At 55.3% G+C, this 15,810-nt stretch overlaps 1 protein-coding gene across 1 annotated transcript; it reads right to left on the bottom strand.

Moving 5' to 3' along the window:
- Positions 1–440: 440 nt before the first annotated feature.
- On the bottom strand, positions 441–14,168 carry TNFAIP8L1 (TNF alpha induced protein 8 like 1). The gene is made up of 2 exons (XM_010983323.3): positions 14,065–14,168; positions 441–2,938 (listed from the first exon to the last, which is right to left on the bottom strand). Exon 2 carries the CDS (start codon positions 2,931–2,933, stop codon positions 2,373–2,375), a length of 561 nt encoding a protein of 186 aa, XP_010981625.1. The 5' UTR covers positions 2,934–2,938; positions 14,065–14,168; the 3' UTR covers positions 441–2,372.
- Positions 14,169–15,810: the final 1,642 nt, after the last annotated feature.

Raw genomic sequence — 15,810 nt, 5'->3', positions numbered from 1 at the left:
AGGGCTCGGCAGGGCCCGGGAGCTGGTTGTCCGGGGCCTCCTACAAAAACCAGGCAGCCAGACAGGTGGAGACGACGGTGCACCCTGGGCTTTGAGGTGCGCAAGGGCCGGACCCCAGCCAAGGCGGGGCTGATTCTGCCCCAGTCGGCCCGGAATCAGGTACCACTTCCCAGTCCCGCGTGACGCGTGCATGTGTGTCTGTGGAGCTGTCTGGTGAGCAAAGCTGCCCGGCCCCAGGACCTTTAGTCATGATGAGCAGCTGACTTGAGCCCTGTTTGGGCTGCAGAAGCCCAGCTCTGCCACCCCCACTCCTCCTGTCTGGCACCCGGCTTGGTGGGAATTAAACCTGCCAACAGGCCACAGGTGTGTGACGTTCATGTGCAACCTTGATTCCAAAGACTGAAACCCCGGGCAGGTGAGAGGAGGTGCTTCTATTTACATAGTTCTTTAGTGCTCTTTGGCTTTTATTTAAATTAAATTTCATGCATGAAGAGTTGAGGCAGGCTGGATAGGGAACAAGTGTGAGCCTTGGGCACGTAGATGTTGCTCAGCAGAGCAGAGGGCAAAGGAGTTCACCTGGGGCTTCTCGGGGTATTCAAAATGCACGTTTGTTCTTGAATTTGAATTTGTGTCTCTTGACCCAAGATAATGGGGGAAGTCTGCCTTAGACGCGGAGGGCAGAGGGAGGAATGGCTGGCACTTGGGTGAAAGCCTTTTGGCTTTTTCAGGGCAGCAGAAACCAGAGAAATGCTGCCCTGAATCTGGGGTCCTAGTCTATCAGCCAGCCCAGCATACGGTGGAGAGGCCAAAGGGAGTGGTGGCGACGGTGGCAAAGCGAAGAGGGGCAGCCTCGATGCAGCCTCACCAGTGGGCAGTGCAGGCGAGTTTTCTAGAGAAACTCCAGATCTAGATTGGTACGTGCAATTTCCTTGGTTTTAAGTGTTGGCAACTAATTCCAAATGTCTCAAAACACCAGATGGGGCCAAGCAGACTCACCTTCTCTCTTCTAATGAGGCCTGCAGGCCTCCTGTTTGGAGCTTTTGCCCTAAACAGACCAGGATCTGCAAAAACAGTCCTGGGACATCATTCCCCTCTCCCCTAAGGGTGCCTAGAATAACCTTCCCGGCCCTGACACGACCAGGCCTGCAGCCATGTTCTGCAGTCTTTTAAAACCCACGCCCCACTTCTGACAAACAAAGGGCAAATGCGCTCCCACACCCCCGCGTGTCCATCCACGCCCCAGGTTAAGATTTGCCCTATCTGCTGGGTGTCGCTGAAGCCAAGATTTGTTGAGCTGTGTTTTCTGAGGTCTGTCTTACAGAAACCATTGTTTGTGTGTTTGTTTTCCAAATGTGAAATGGTTGTTTCAAAACGTGCACGCATCTCAGATGGCTTTCCCCTTGTGCCCTGCATGGGTGGGTGATCCGTCCCCTCCCAAGTGGGAGGCAAGGCTGCATCTCCAGCCAAAAAAATGGAGGCGGCGTCCGTGCTGCTGTGCCTGCACCCACCACAGCCCTCGCCACGGCTCCCTGGGTTCCTTTCCTGGGTTGCAGAACGGCCCCCCCAGCCTGGGCGGCTGGAACAACGGAGCTTGTTCCCTCTCAGCTCTGGAGGCCAGAAGTCTGAGACCAAGGTGTCGGCCGGGCTGATTCCCTCTGAGGTATGTTCCAGGCTCTCTCCCAGCTTCTAGGGGTTGCTGGCAATCCTTGGTGTTCTTTTTCTTGTAGACACATCCCTCCAGTTTCTGCCTCCATCTTCACATAGCGTTCTCCTCTGTGTCTGTGTCTACATGCCCCCTTCTTATAAGGACACCAGTCATGAGGGTCAGCGGCCCACGCTGCTCCAGTATGAACTCATCTTAACTAATTAAATCTACAATCACCTTACTTCCAAATCAGGTCATATTCAGAGGTCCTGAGGGTTAGGAATTCGGAGGGGTTGGGGGGATAGCCAACACTCCCTTTGTCCCGCTCCACCATGACCCTCTCTGGAGGAATGAAGAAGCCCAGGCAGCATTATTAAGCGGGAAGCCACCAGCTTTCAGAGACACCAGGTGATTTGAGGGTTACAGGCCGGTCACTCAGGGCTGTTGCTCGGACAGGCACCCAGGCAGGCAGCGGTCTCGGCGCAGGGAGAGGCAGCGCACTCGGGCGGGCTGTGCCGGGCTCGGCGCTGAGCGCTCCCCAGGAGACTGGGCCGGAGGAGAGGCGTCGGGGTCCTTGGAGCTGCAGAGTCCTCCGAGGAAGGGACGTGTCACCTCTGGGGGGGGGGGCGCGGGGTGTTTGGCCAGAGTCAGACTGGAAGAAAAGAGGTTAAAAAAACCCGCAAGCCCCGCCCCCAGCGGGAAGCCCGCAGCAGCCAGAGGGCGGAGGTCAAATGCTGTCCTCGTCCAGCATCCTGCTGAGGCCCTCGCAGATCCTGCGCAGGTGGGAGCGGTAGGGCTCGGTGGGGCCGTAGAGTGCGGCCAGGAAGTCGCAGTCGGCAAAGTGGCTGAACACGTGGTTGATGCGGCCGTGGGACTTGGCAGTCAGGTGCGGGCCGGCCGCCTGGTGCAGCAGGTCCCGGCACTCGAGCAGGGCGGCGGCCAGCACGCGCCGGTCGAAGGTGAAGTCCACCTGGTGGAAGCTGACGGCGGTCATGGCCAGGCGGCGGGCTTGCTGGCGGAAGCGCTGCAGCCGCGCCAGCTCCTCGCCGCCCAGCTGCCCGGCGCGCAGCAGGACGCCCAGCTTCACGGCCACCTTGACCAGGTTCTTGACCACCTTCTGGGCCTCCTTGCGGCTGCGGGTGAACTCCTTGGTGGCGCGGTACAGCTCATCCAGCACCTCGCTGCTCGCATCGTCGATGAAGGCCCCCGCCACCGCCCTGGATGCCATCTTGCTCAGGAGCTTCTTCTGGGCCTGCAGGGCCAGGCTCTTGGTGCTGAAGGTGTCCATCCGCCCTGGCAAGGACAGACAGACAGACCCACCGTCAGGCCGCGTGGCCCGGGCTGCTGACATGCGCGGCCACCAGCTTCCCCACCCAGAAATGGGTGCACACCAGCAACCTGTCTCCAGTGTGCCCAGGCCACAGACCTACTATATGCCAGGACGCGGTGTGCAGGGCCGACCAACGAGCCCCCCAGGAACACACGGCAAGTGCCACAATCCGGGAAGCTGCAAGAGCCCCACAGCAGGGCACCCCAGCATTTCAGGGGGGCCCAGGCAGGCCTCCTGGAGGAGGGGACAGGTTAGAAAACGGGGAAGGCATCCCAGGCCCAAAGATCCGCTTGCGCTGAGGCCTGGAGGCAGGAAATTGCGAGTAGCTAGAGCACAGAATGCAAAGACCTACATAGGAAAAGCTTGTGAAAAAAGAGCATTCACACTGAAGAGAGGATGACCCGAGGGAATTTATTTTCCTTTAAAAAAAAAAGAGGGTATTAAGTCAAAGGAATTAATGCATAATGGTGAAATCTATTTGTGGTCCCCTACTGGTTGTGGGTCTTGGCACCAGCCCTCCAAACCCACTGTGTCCTTGCTGTGAGTTGAGAAGGGGCTCAAGGGAGGTTATCACAGGGAGTCCAGCTTATCATTCCCCCACCCTCATCCCGCAGTTCTGTGAAACAGGGTCCCAGTCCCAGCCCCTGGGCTATTCACAGGGGAGGAGCCCAGCCACCAATTCCCTGGTGAATTTACAACAGACATCTCTGAGGCCTTAGTCAGGCCCCGAATGAGTCAGGTGGGCAGTAGGCTGGGTGGGTGGGGGTTCCCCAGGGCCATCTTTGGAGTTTCTGGAAATGCATCTCTCCAGTGATTCCTCTAATACAGAAACGTTGACTTGCGACAGCTTCCACTCAGGAAAGGGCCAGGGAGATGACCAGTGTGAATGGCAGGCTAGCTCTCTGGGAATGCTGGCCAGGCCTCCAGCTGTGGAAGCCTGGTCCCCCTGTGTCTCCCTCCTTTTGTTCTTCCTGCTGTGGCCATCATCCAGGCTTCCCAGGCTCAGGAGCCTCCCCCTCCAACCACCTCCTTCTCGCAGCACCAGAATTCTTCCTAAATTGTACATCTGGGCACAGCTCTTGCCTTCTAAGAACCAACTGGCAGCTCCTCATGGCTCCCAGGACCAAGCCCCACACCTCGTTCGTGCCCCAGCCCCGTCCCTGGCAGACTCACATACATCCCCCAAAGCCCTGGCCCCTAATCCCCTGCGTCTTCCCCTCAGTTCATCCTGGACACCACCTTCTCTAGGAAGCCATCCCTGAACTGCCAGACTGACGGTGAGGCACCTCCTCTGAGCCACACAGTGCCCCACGCATCCCCCTGCCTCACTGCAGGCCACATAGGGAGGTAATGGGCCTGACTCCTTATCCGCTGTGTCCTTGGAGACTCCAGAAACATCTGCCGAATGAATGAGGGAGCCTCAGCCCCACCCCCAGGCTTCATTCGCTGCTGCCGCAGGCCCTGGTCAGAATCCACCCCCACCCCAGCCCCAGGCCAGACCAGGAATGCCACGTGGGCACTCTCACCCCCAGGAGCCCCCACAAAGCCCGTCTTTGTGTGAGCTCAGACTCCCGGAGAAGTCCCAACCCTCAGCTGCCCTCTCCCTGCCCGCAGAGGTCAGGGTGGGCCCGGAGATTAATGGACCAGCCTTCCCTGCCCCCTACACCAGTCCCAGACCCTGGGGCTACACAGGCTGGGGCCAGAGCAGGAGTGTGGTTGACTGAGCACCGTGTGGCAGATCCTGTGCCAGTGGCGTGTGCCCATTTCATCATTTCTGCCTGGTTTGGGGCTGGTTGCCAATTTGCAGAGAGGCTGAGCCACTTCCCCAAGGCCACACAGCAACACTGTGACTGCCTGCCCCCACCCTCTGCACGCCTAACTCCCTCTGCCTTCCCTAGCTGACACCTGCGAGTCTCCCCGAGTCTCAGAGGGCTGGGAGCTGCCTCCCTTGACAAAACCACCCCAATATTTAGGACCTGCTCCCAGCTCTGACCACTTGGTTAAGGAACATATCTGCCCTGTGCCTCAGTTTCTCCATCTGTAAAATGGAGGATGGAGAATGTTAGGACAGAGAACTAAGTCCATCCTAGGGCAGAAGCTTGTGGCCAACCCCAGGCCCCCTAGGCTGTGAGTGTCCCCTGGGCAAGAGGCTGGATGCCACTGCCTGGAATTCCAACCTTTAAGCTCTACGCCATTCAGGTCCCTGAATGTACAGACCGACTTCTCTGTGACGCTGTCTGGAAAAAGGAGCAGCAGTGAGGAGTACCCATGCCTCGGGGGCGCCTTCTCACCACGTTCTATTCCACTCCCTCTACCTGGAGCCCTCCTCCCGCATCACTCATCCTGTAAACTCCTGCTCCTCATTCAAGTCTCAGTTACTGTCACCTCCTCCTAGAAGGCTTCCCAGATGCCCCAGGCTGGGACGGGTGCCCCCTCAGCCCCCACCGTGCCCTGGGCATCCTCCATCACGGCCCTGAGCACCTTGGGTTTGGTGTCCATCTCCCTGGCCTGGCGATATGGGTAGGGGGTGCATCTCTCTTCACACCATGTCTGGTGGCCAGCCAGGGCCTGGTACTCAGCAGGTGCCCAATAAGTGCTGAATACATGAGGGAAAGGATATCTGCAGACACTGGAACTCCCAACACCCTGGGTCAAGTCTCCCTAGTTTACAGATAGACAGACTGAGGCTCAGAGAGGAGCATGTCTTTCCCTGGATTCCAGGGGTGCTGGAGCCCAGGCCTTTCTGCCTATTTGCTGTTTGACCCCAGGCTGGGCCCTGCCCCTCTCTGAGCCTTGACCTTCCCATCTGCAAGTCCTGAGGTTCGGCATGTTGTTTCAGAGGGAAAGTTGTCCTGTTTACCAGCTTCAGGAAGGGCCTGGGCCCTCAGCATCAGCGCCACCCCTACCCTGACCCTGCCAAGCACAGAAGGAAAAGGGGTAGGGGCAGCCGTGGCCTCCCCTCCCGGCCTCCCCGCTCCTAGCCCCTTGGGCCAGCCCCCAGACCTGCAACACCTGGACCAGCCCAGCTGCATGCCCCCCCCAACCCATTGTTCTACCAGAAACACCCCCATCCAAGCAGCCAGGCAGGGAGATGACTGCTCTCCCAGGGGAGCACGCTGGGGACCAAAATAAACCCCAGCCTTCCTTCCTGCCAGCTGCGCTCATCCAGGTCCAAGGGCAGACCAGCCGGGAGGGGCCCGGCTGCACCATGTCAGCCCTTTGGGGGCAGGGCGTCCCCAGGGGCTGCTGAGGGGCCCAGTGGCCAGACGGTCAGTTCCCTGGCCCCTGCCCATCAAATGCCAGAACACCCCACTATTGTCACAAGCCAAAAAATCCCGCTAAAGCTTCAAGGTCTAGTCTGGAACATTCATTCAGTTGCTCAGTGAGCACTTATGGAGTGCCAACCGTGTCCCAGGCCCTGGGGATACAGCAGGGACCAAAAGAGATTGCGTCCCTGCCTTCCCAGGGATCCTAGCCTTCTAGGTCCCTGCCACCTCCTTATTAAAGGTGAGGAGGATTGTACAGGGAGCAGGGCTGGGATGTTTCTTGTTCCGTGTCAGCATCTGGGTCTACACGAGTGTAAAAAGTCTTCCGTGTCGATGGTCACAAAGCAACGTGAATACACGCAAAACCAGCGAATCGTAAACTTCCCAAGTAGGAATTTTATGGTATGTGACTTATATCTTGATTTTATTAAAAAAATCTAATATTTCTCCAGAGAAGATGGGTAAATGGCCAATAAGCAGGTGGAAATATGCTCAACACCATAACACAGTGACATGTCACCCCACCCCAACTGGAACGGCTGCTACCAGAAAGACAGACAGAACAAGGGCTGGCAAGGGCGGGAGAAACTGGGACCCTTCTACACGGCTGGTGGGAATGGGAAATGGTGCGGCTGCTGTGGAAAACAGTTTTCTGGCAGTTCCTCAAACAAACAGAGTTACCACGTGATGCAGCAATTCCGCTCCTAAATATCTACCCCAAAGAAGTGAAAACATGTGTTCAAAACAAAACCTCATACACACGGGCATAGCAGCATGATTCGTAATAGCCAAAACGGAAGCAAGCCAAACACTCAACAACAGACAGATGGACAAGTAAAATGTGGTCCATCTACCCACTGGGATGTTACTCAGTTATAAAAAGGAAGGAAGCACTGACCCTCGACCCGACGTGCACGGACCCTGAGAGCAAGGTGCTCACGGAGAGAAGCAGACACAGAAGGACACAGTGTGTGAGTCCACGGATGTGAGACGTCCAGAACAGGCCAGTCCTCAGACACAGAGAGTGGATTTGTGGTTGCAGGCGCTAGGGGAGCAGAGAATGGAGAGTGACTTCTCATGGGGTCAGGATTTCTTTTGGGGGTGGCAGAATGTTCTGGAATTTGAGCAGTTTAAAGTGGTGCATTTTACAATATGTGGCTTATATCTCAAAAGCTGAATACTTACTGTACATATATCGTGTATATATTTTATACCTCTGGGCCTTTTACTTTATATATTTTATGCCTCATTTTTAAAATGTTAAATTTTAAAAATCTGAAAATCAGGATTTAGGCCAAACAGTAATACGAACAGAAATAAAAGGATTACACAAGTTGAGATTTGTAAATCACTTCCACCTTGCCAGGAACACAGTAGGTGCTAAATACATGTTTGGTGAAATAGAATTTCTGTAAGAGCTCCAGCTCCCTGCACCTGGTGGTGGAGTGGCTCTCTCCGAGGTCTGGCCCAGACAGGGCATCGCAGTGGCCACGTAGCTACAAATTCCTATTAGAAGAGAGTTCCCTCTTCCCTTGATTTACCCAGGAGTTGAATTTCGGGAGTAGTCATTGAATTTTGAGACCCCCAGTCGTCGGTTTATATTTCTGGAAGGACATTAGGAGGTTGTGAGGGCCGAGGGGCTGCCCGAGTGTGCCTTGATGCCTGTGTCCTTGGTCCCTGCCCCCCAGCCGCTAGTACATCTTGTTATTGTCACGAGGGAGGGGGAAGCCCTCCAAATTATCAAAACAGCCCCTGCAGAGGTATGGTCACCCACACTGGAAGGAGGCACCAGGAAACAGTGAATGTGAAAATAAAAAGGATAATTTCAGGGACAGATAAGTCCCAGGGGCAGGGAGCAGTGACAGCCAGGGATGGCAGGTGACCTGGGCCAGGTAGTCAGGAAGGCCTCTCTGAAGTGGAGCCCCTGGAGCTGGGACTTGGAGGATAAGGTCTAGGAGAAGGTGAGTCAGGCAGAGGGAATGGCTTGTGCAAAGGCCCTGGGGCAGGACAGTGCCAGATGGGTTGCAAGAACAGGGAGTCCACAGTCCCCATGAAGGCCACTGTCCAGGCCCTCCCACAGCCCTGAAATCTCCCCACCACGACCCCAGACAAACCCCAGCCCCCGGGGGCAGCTTTCCCATCTGTGAATTGGGTGTCCAGTCCCTGAGTCCCTGGCTCAGCCCGACTCCCACCCCACCCCCCATGTTCTTCTGGGAACCCCAGCCGCCGTCCACATCTCGGACTTTCACCCTCTGCCAACCACACTATCTTTTGGACTCTGACCTTTGTCCCTGTCCTTATTTTGGGCACTCCAGCTCCCAAACTGGCTACAGACACTGACCTGGAGCCACGGGTTACTCTAGACATGACAGCATCCTTCCTCCTACCCATCCCTGCCCCCAGCACAGGCAAAGCCCCAAGGCAGGACTGTATCTGAGCCTCCCCCAAGGGAAAGGTGCAGGCAGTGGACCTTGTTCATCCCAGTCCCTTTGGTCCCCAAACCCCAGAGCAAGGCCAACCTCTCTCCACACCCCAACAACCTCCCCTCCTTCCAGGCACAGTCCAGCCTCAGCACCTCTGCTGAGACCCTGCGGGTTAGAATGCCCAGGTGGGGGGACTCCTCCCACCTCCCCTCCATCCAACCAGAGCTGCGCACGCGGCAACCCAGGTCACAGCTGTGCTGGGGTGACCCCTTAACCCACGCTTCCCGGGTTTTGGATGCCAGGTGTGGGGGTGGCTGGGATTCCACAGGGCAGGAAATCCTGCTTCCCAGGGTCCCCACTGCCCCCCGGTGCACCGTGAATGCCGCGTCCCATTCACCACATGCTGGAAAATTCTTACCTACCAGCTTTCCAGGAAAAAACAAATGTGTATCATAAGTGTTCCTGATACAACGGATGTGTGCCAAGCAACTTGCAGACACAGGGAAGCACACAGCACTCCCCGCTGGGAATTCCACAGGCCACTGATGCTCACTAAATGTCCTCCATGAGCTCTGCCAAGCTGGGACCAGCAGCCAGTCTGTAGCTGCGACGGGCAGATGAGAGTCGTTCTGACACGGATGTCACTTGGTGGTCTCTTTTATACCAACAAGGAGAATTTGGATTTCACTTATTCATTCCTCAGCCAAGGGAGCAACTTACTTGCCGAATCAGAGCGTGGTTTTTGAACAGTGAGAGAATAGTTCCCTCCGTGTTTCTGTGCTATTCACGAGGAAGCAGCTAGACACATGCCACCCTTTTAAATTTAATTTTTATTATTGACATTTCCTGAAGTTATACCAGGGGAGTGGCAAACTGGCCCACCGCCTGTTTTGTAAATAAAGTTTTATTGGCACACGGCCACCCCCACTTGTGTACATACTGTAACGCAGCCTTGAATAGGGGCCACAGAGACTATACGGTTGGCAAAGCCAAAGATATTTAGTCTGGCTTGACAGAAAAAGATTGGCCAGCATCTGGATTAGACTATCAACAAAACGGCACATCAAGCCCTGATTTGTAGCATCTGCCGGTTTCTATGGTGTAAATTATCCCACCATGGCCAATTTCAAACTTCCAACTTGAACTTGGAGTTGGGAAGAACTGCTCAGTCTCCACCAACGAGATGAAAATAACCTCAAAAGCATAGATCATCGCAAATGCAGTAAAATAATTAGAAAGTAAGGTTTTTTGACCGTTAAGGACCTTCGCTTGTTTTTAAGTTGTGTTGAAATATACAAGTTACATACCATAAAATTCACCCCTTTGGTGGGGGAGGGTATAGCTCAGTGGTAAAGGGTGTGCTTAGCATGCAGGTCCTGGGTTCAATCCCCAGCAACTCTATTAAATAAACAAATAAACCTAATTACCTTCCCACTCCCCCCATTCACCCTTTTAAATTGTACAACTCAATGTTTTTCAATATATATTCAGAGCCATCACTACTATTTAATTCTGGAATATTCTCATCAGCCTCAAAAGAAACCCCGACCCCATTAGCAGTCATTCTCTACCCCAGCCCCTTGGCAACCACTCGTCTACTTTCCGCCTATGGATTTGCCTATTTTTCATATAAAAAGAATTACACACTGTGTGGTCTTATGTGTCTGGCTTCTCTCACTGAGCATCATGTTTTCAAGGTCCACCCAGGTTGTAGTGAGTGTCAGTGCATCTCTCCTTTTTATGGCTGAATGGTATTCCCTATCTCTGTTTCAAATATAATATATTGGACTATAAGTTCATAATCTGTCTTTTTTTACTTTATTTTTTTAACCAATTTTGACGTGTATTTGTATTACACTATTAGTTTTTAGTTTTTTTTTCTTTAATGGAGGTACTGGGGATTGAACCCAGGACCTCGTGCATGCTAAGCACGCACCCTACCACTGAGCTATACCCTCCCTCTTTTTTCCGGTTTTATTGATGGCCTGTCATTTTTTAAAACTGAAGTATAATTGATTTAGGTCTGTCATTTTTAATAGTGGTGATGTTAACAGCTGGATTGCAAAATTCCTGCCAGTACAGCAAGTGGTTCTTGTGAGCTGGGGCGAGCGGCAGGCTCCGGCATGCCACTGGTCCATGGAACAGCCCGCCCTCCACATGAATTCTTCATGCCCCAACAAAGGGTGTCAATAATTGATGGGCCCGTTCAGCAGGGCCAAGCCAGCCGCCCCACCTCTCTGCTCTCAGCCCCGGCAGCAGCAGCCCAGGATGGCCTCATGGGCCCCAGGGCTCTGCCCACCATAACAAATGCCCCACAGCCCTTGTACCCTCCGCCAGTGTCAGGGCACCCACTGCTTCGAGCCCCTTATCAACCATCACTCAGATCTCACAGTCAGTGCCCATTCTGATATGACAAAGGGGTGGGCATCTGCTCGTCTGAAGGGAGAGGAAGACACCAGCAGATCTCAGCCTGTCCCCAGAGCCTGCGGAGGCCACCCCAAGGACGTGCAGGGTCTGGCTGCCTGCCAGGCTGCAGTGGGAGCTGGGACATGTTCATCTGTGGTCTGATCTCCACTGAAGACAAAGTTGGGGGCAGGGTGGGCAAAAGTGAACGTTGGGAGAACACGGCCCACCCCACTGCAGAGAAGGACAGGACGGGCTGGGGCTCAGGCTGAGCAAAAGGTTTTTAACAGCAAGCAGAGGAGGATGGAGGGCCACCTTGCAGGAATGTGGATGCAGCCCTTAAATGAGTCTGGGCTCCACACACTTCTCACCTCTAAACAGCATTCTTTCTGGTACCCTGGCTCCTGCCCTCACCCCCACAGTCTGGTCTCTCTGGAGCAGCCACCAGAGGGCACCTGTGAGCACCTGAGTCAGGTCCTGCCCCTCTGCCCACAGCCCTCCAGGGACCTCTCCTCCCTCCCGGTAGAAGCCCAAGTCTTCCAGGCGGCCCACAAGGCCCGGCACAATCTGTTCTGTCCCTTCTCTGCCCTCGCCTTCTCCCTCTCTTCCCCTTGCTCACTCTGCTCCAGCCACACTGGCCTCCGGGCTGTCCTAACGCACCAGGCGTGGTGCTGCCCCAGGATCTTTCCATGAACTATGCCCTTGCCGGGATTGCTCTTCCCCTGTCTTCGCATGGCTGTTTCACTCTTATCATTGAGGCTCCAGCTCAAATGTCACCTCCTCAGGAGGCCCTCCCCCAGAACCCCCATCTAAACTAACTTCCCCAGCCATCTGCCTCTCCATTTCTTCATGCAAGTACAACTCAGCATAATGACTTTTTGGATGAATGCCCATCGCTCCCAATCCCAGTCTGTTAGCTGAGTGAGGGAGGGCACCAGATCAGTCGTGGTCATTTCTGGGTCCTTGGTGCCCTGCACGACACTTGGCTCACAGTAGGTGCTCAGAACCTGTTTGTTGAATGAATTGATGACCTTCCAGTACCAGAGGGGCACATAGAGATCTCGTCCAAGGGTTCCATTGTCCAGCCAGGGAAACTGAGGCCCAGAGAGATACTCCAAGGTCACATAGCAGCACAGCATGAACCCCTCTGGAGTGGGCTCCCCCAGGTAGATGTTCCCCAACCTCCACCGCCTCACTGAACAGAAGGGAAAACTGAGGCCTGGGGGATGGGGACTTAGAAGCTCCGAAGGACTCGGTCAGAGGTGTCTGCATGAAAGCTCAGATGGTGGGATTCCAGAGGAGGTTATCTCATGGAAGAGGGGGATTCTGGGTTAAAAGCTCAAGTTCTCTGTAACTGAGCCAGGTCCTGCCTGTCTCAAGGTAGCCAGGTCCTACCCTCCTCTCAGTCTGTAACACCTGGGGCTGAACCAGCACAAGCATGACTTCAGCATCTGCCTCTGGGAGAGGCTGTTTTCATGACAACAGCTGGATTTTTGTCCTAGGCACCATCTTGTGGCCCCATTTGACAGATAAGGACATGGAGGCCTCCTAAACCCACCTTATCAGACCACCAAGCAACCAAAATGCCCCTCACCTGCCCAAGCCTCGGATAAGGCTGAGAGCACGTGACCTGCCCAAGGCCACACAGCCAGAGAGGAATCTACGGGGCCTCCAATCTGCACCTGCCTGACTGGTCTCTTCACTTAGGGGGCCCCTGCCCCCATCAGAGTGGGGTTCAAGCCCCTGATCTACCCCACCAGCAGTCTGGGCACTCACTCACCACTGGCGTCCCAGGTCACTGAGACTGCCAAGTGGGAGGAGCTAAGCCCAGGTGTTTGTGTGGCTGGGGTGATGACTCTTTGTTCTGGTTTCCATAGGTACAGTGTCCCTGGGCCGGCTGCTCTTCTGCCCTTCCCAGCCAGGCAGCCGCCCAGCCCTAGCCTGGCAGTCCCTTGGCCCGGCCCATCTAGGCAACTTGTTATGTTTTAAAGTTGGCACCTGTGCACCTGGCGTGGCAGTAGAGGGGACAGCCATGCAAAGCCTTGAGGCAGGACCATGCCTGGCGTACTGGTGGAATGTGGATGGAGGCTGGTGTGGCTGGCGCTGAGTGAGTGAGGGGGAGAGTTGGAGGAGCTGAGAGCCCACATTCCAGCAATTAATCCAGGAAGCTGACCTCATCCCCAGTGAGTGAGGTCCCTCAGACAGGAAACTGAGGCTGGGAGACTCAGATCACTTGTTTAAGGTACTGATTCCAAGGGCTGAGCTCCCCAACCGCTAGGCTGAACTACCCTCGTCCTGCTGCCATCCCCCCAGGGCGTTCACCTCCCCCAGCTGGGCTCAGACCTGCTCAGGAAGTGACCTCAGAGGCCTGTTTACAGCTGGGGCTGCCCCTCCTCTAGGAGGGCCCCCCAGGATAGAGGAGGTGGCAATGCATGCATATCTGGGTCAGGCCAATTATCTCAGCAGTGAAGGGCCCAGTTCACAGCTGGCAAAACTGAGGCCAAGGCTTCAGGCCAGTGGGGAGCTCCCAGGTGGCCATTCTAGGTGGGCCTGGGCCTGGGCCTGGCTCTCTTGGCTGCCTGGAGCAGCCAGAAGTCACACTCATTCCCACCTCCACGCCCTTTGGCCTGGCTACCCACCACCTGGAATGCCCTCCTGGCTCTGGAATCTGGCACTAGCACCTGGCGCCCTGCACTGTGAAAGAGACAGAGTCCATCAGAGCCCTCGTGTTGCGGGGAAGAAGGCGCTGGTCCCAGAGCACCACCCCATACCAGCGGGGACGGTTCAGATCCAGTCTGCCTCCCCGTAACCCACACAGCAAAAGCGTGACAGAGAGAAGGAAAGGGAGGAACAGGGAGGGAGAGGGAAACTGAGGTAGGAATACAGACAGATGCGAAGCGGGGGGTGTGCCGGGGCATAGGGGGCGAGAGAAACGGAGAAACCAGGTGGCCCCAGAGATGCGCCGAGATGGGGGCCGCCCCGGTACTGCTCCCTCACCTGCTCGCTGGGACCCTGTCGTTGGTCCGACCGTCAGGATTCTGTCCGGCCACCTCCGAGGGGCCGTTGCTGTGGCCGCGAGACTCGTGCCTAAGAACGAGGATCTAGAGGGGCGGGGCAGGAAGCTCGACCCCGCCCCCAGTGCCCCGCCTCTTTGTGCGGCCCCGCCCCGCCCCAACCAGCGCGGGAAGGACCAAAGAGGGGCCGGACGAGGGAGGGGCGGGCGAGGACGTGTGCTCAGCCAATGGCAGTGCGGGCGGTGTACGAAGAGTCCAATGGGAGTATGTCACCGTGCAAGAGGGTGGGGCCTGCGGCGGGGCCAGGCGGCTCGGGGGATTCCTCCGGATTCACGAAAGGGGCCGGATGCCGGGGGCGAGGCTAACTCCATTCCCCGTCCAAGAAAGAAGAGGAAGGAGACTTTGAGTCAAAAACAGAGATGAGGGGCCGGGGAGAGAAAAAGACCCAAAAAGAAAAACAGGACAACCGTGTGGTTCTGGGAAGGCCCCTTCCTCCCCCTGGGACTCTTTAAATTACGACTCTGGGGAACCCTTTATATCAGAATCCCCTCAGAATCACCTGGGAGCCCCTTAAAAATGCAGATTCCTGTACCCCTAGACCGGCTGAATCTGACCCAAGGTTGAAGATAAATGTTTCTGGGTTGCAGATAAATTCTCGCGATGAGATTTGAGGCAGCTGCTGAATGGACAGGCCCTGGAGACCCCACCGGGGGACTCCCAGATCTAGCCCCGATTTCTGTGAGAATGAGCTAGGGAGGCATGCAGGAGCCTCTTTGCCGCCAGTCGGGGAGAAGGAGGCGGTGAGGCCAGCTGGGGCCCCAGGAGGATGCAGCTGTGAGTCCTGGGAACTGGGCCTGGGAGAGACTCCCAGCTCCCCTGCTGCTCCGTTTCCTCCCTGCAGCCCCAACCCTGGGTCCCAGTTGCAGCTAGGAGCAGGGTAGGGCAGAGCAGAGCAGATGGGACAACCAGTGTATGTCGAGTCCTGTTCTGTACATAGAGGACACAACCTTGGCACAGACTTCATGAAGCAAAAATAAATGAAATGTATTGAACCTAGGACCTTGTGCACGCTAAGCATGCACTCTACCACCGGACTATTACCTTCCCCCTAGTTCAGGGTTTTTCATCCGCTGCACTGGTTATTGAAATTTGGTAATTCCTATGCTCTGCAGGGTGTTGACCAGCATCCCTGGCCTCTACCCACTCAATGTCAGTAGTAACTCCTGCCCCCAAGCCACAACAACCAAAAATGTCTCTAGTCATTGCCAAGTGTTCCCTGGAGGGGTGCAGAATCACCCTCAGTTGAGACTCACTGTTACAGATCCATCTCTTCCTCCCCCTTATCCCTAAACTATGGAGACTCCTTTGGATCAGGGTAGCTAATGGAGGTCCTAGAGGCAAAGGAGACTGTTTTTAGCACCTCACCAAACCACAGCAGCTTGTTTTAGTGAATCCAGGATGGGCGTGGGTGGAGCGTGATCGAGGTGGGTTCAAACCCAGGTCTGTCACTATCTGCTGTATGCATTCATCTCTCTAAGCCTCAGTTTTCTAAATCTGTGACATGAGAATAATAAAGCCTACAGGTTCACAAATAAGGAATAAAAAGTGCCCACGAGAATGTGAAGAAATTAGAATCTTCATACTTTGTTGGTGGGAATGCAAAATAGAGCAGCCACCATGGAAAATAGCTTGGTGGTTCCTCAGAAAAACTAAACGTAGAATTACCATA

The sequence above is a fragment of the Camelus dromedarius genome, chromosome 27 (genome assembly GCF_036321535.1).
Source record: "Camelus dromedarius isolate mCamDro1 chromosome 27, mCamDro1.pat, whole genome shotgun sequence".
In the NCBI taxonomy this organism is placed as follows: Eukaryota; Metazoa; Chordata; class Mammalia; order Artiodactyla; family Camelidae; genus Camelus; species Camelus dromedarius.
The sequence above is the reverse complement of the archived record's forward strand: the minus strand, read 5'-3'. Positions and strand labels throughout refer to the sequence as shown.

Excerpts from the sequence above, each read along its gene's own strand:
- TNFAIP8L1 (XM_010983323.3), bottom strand. The coding sequence starts at position 2,933 with ATGGACACCTTCAGCACCAAGAGCCTGGCCCTGCAGGCCCAGAAGAAG.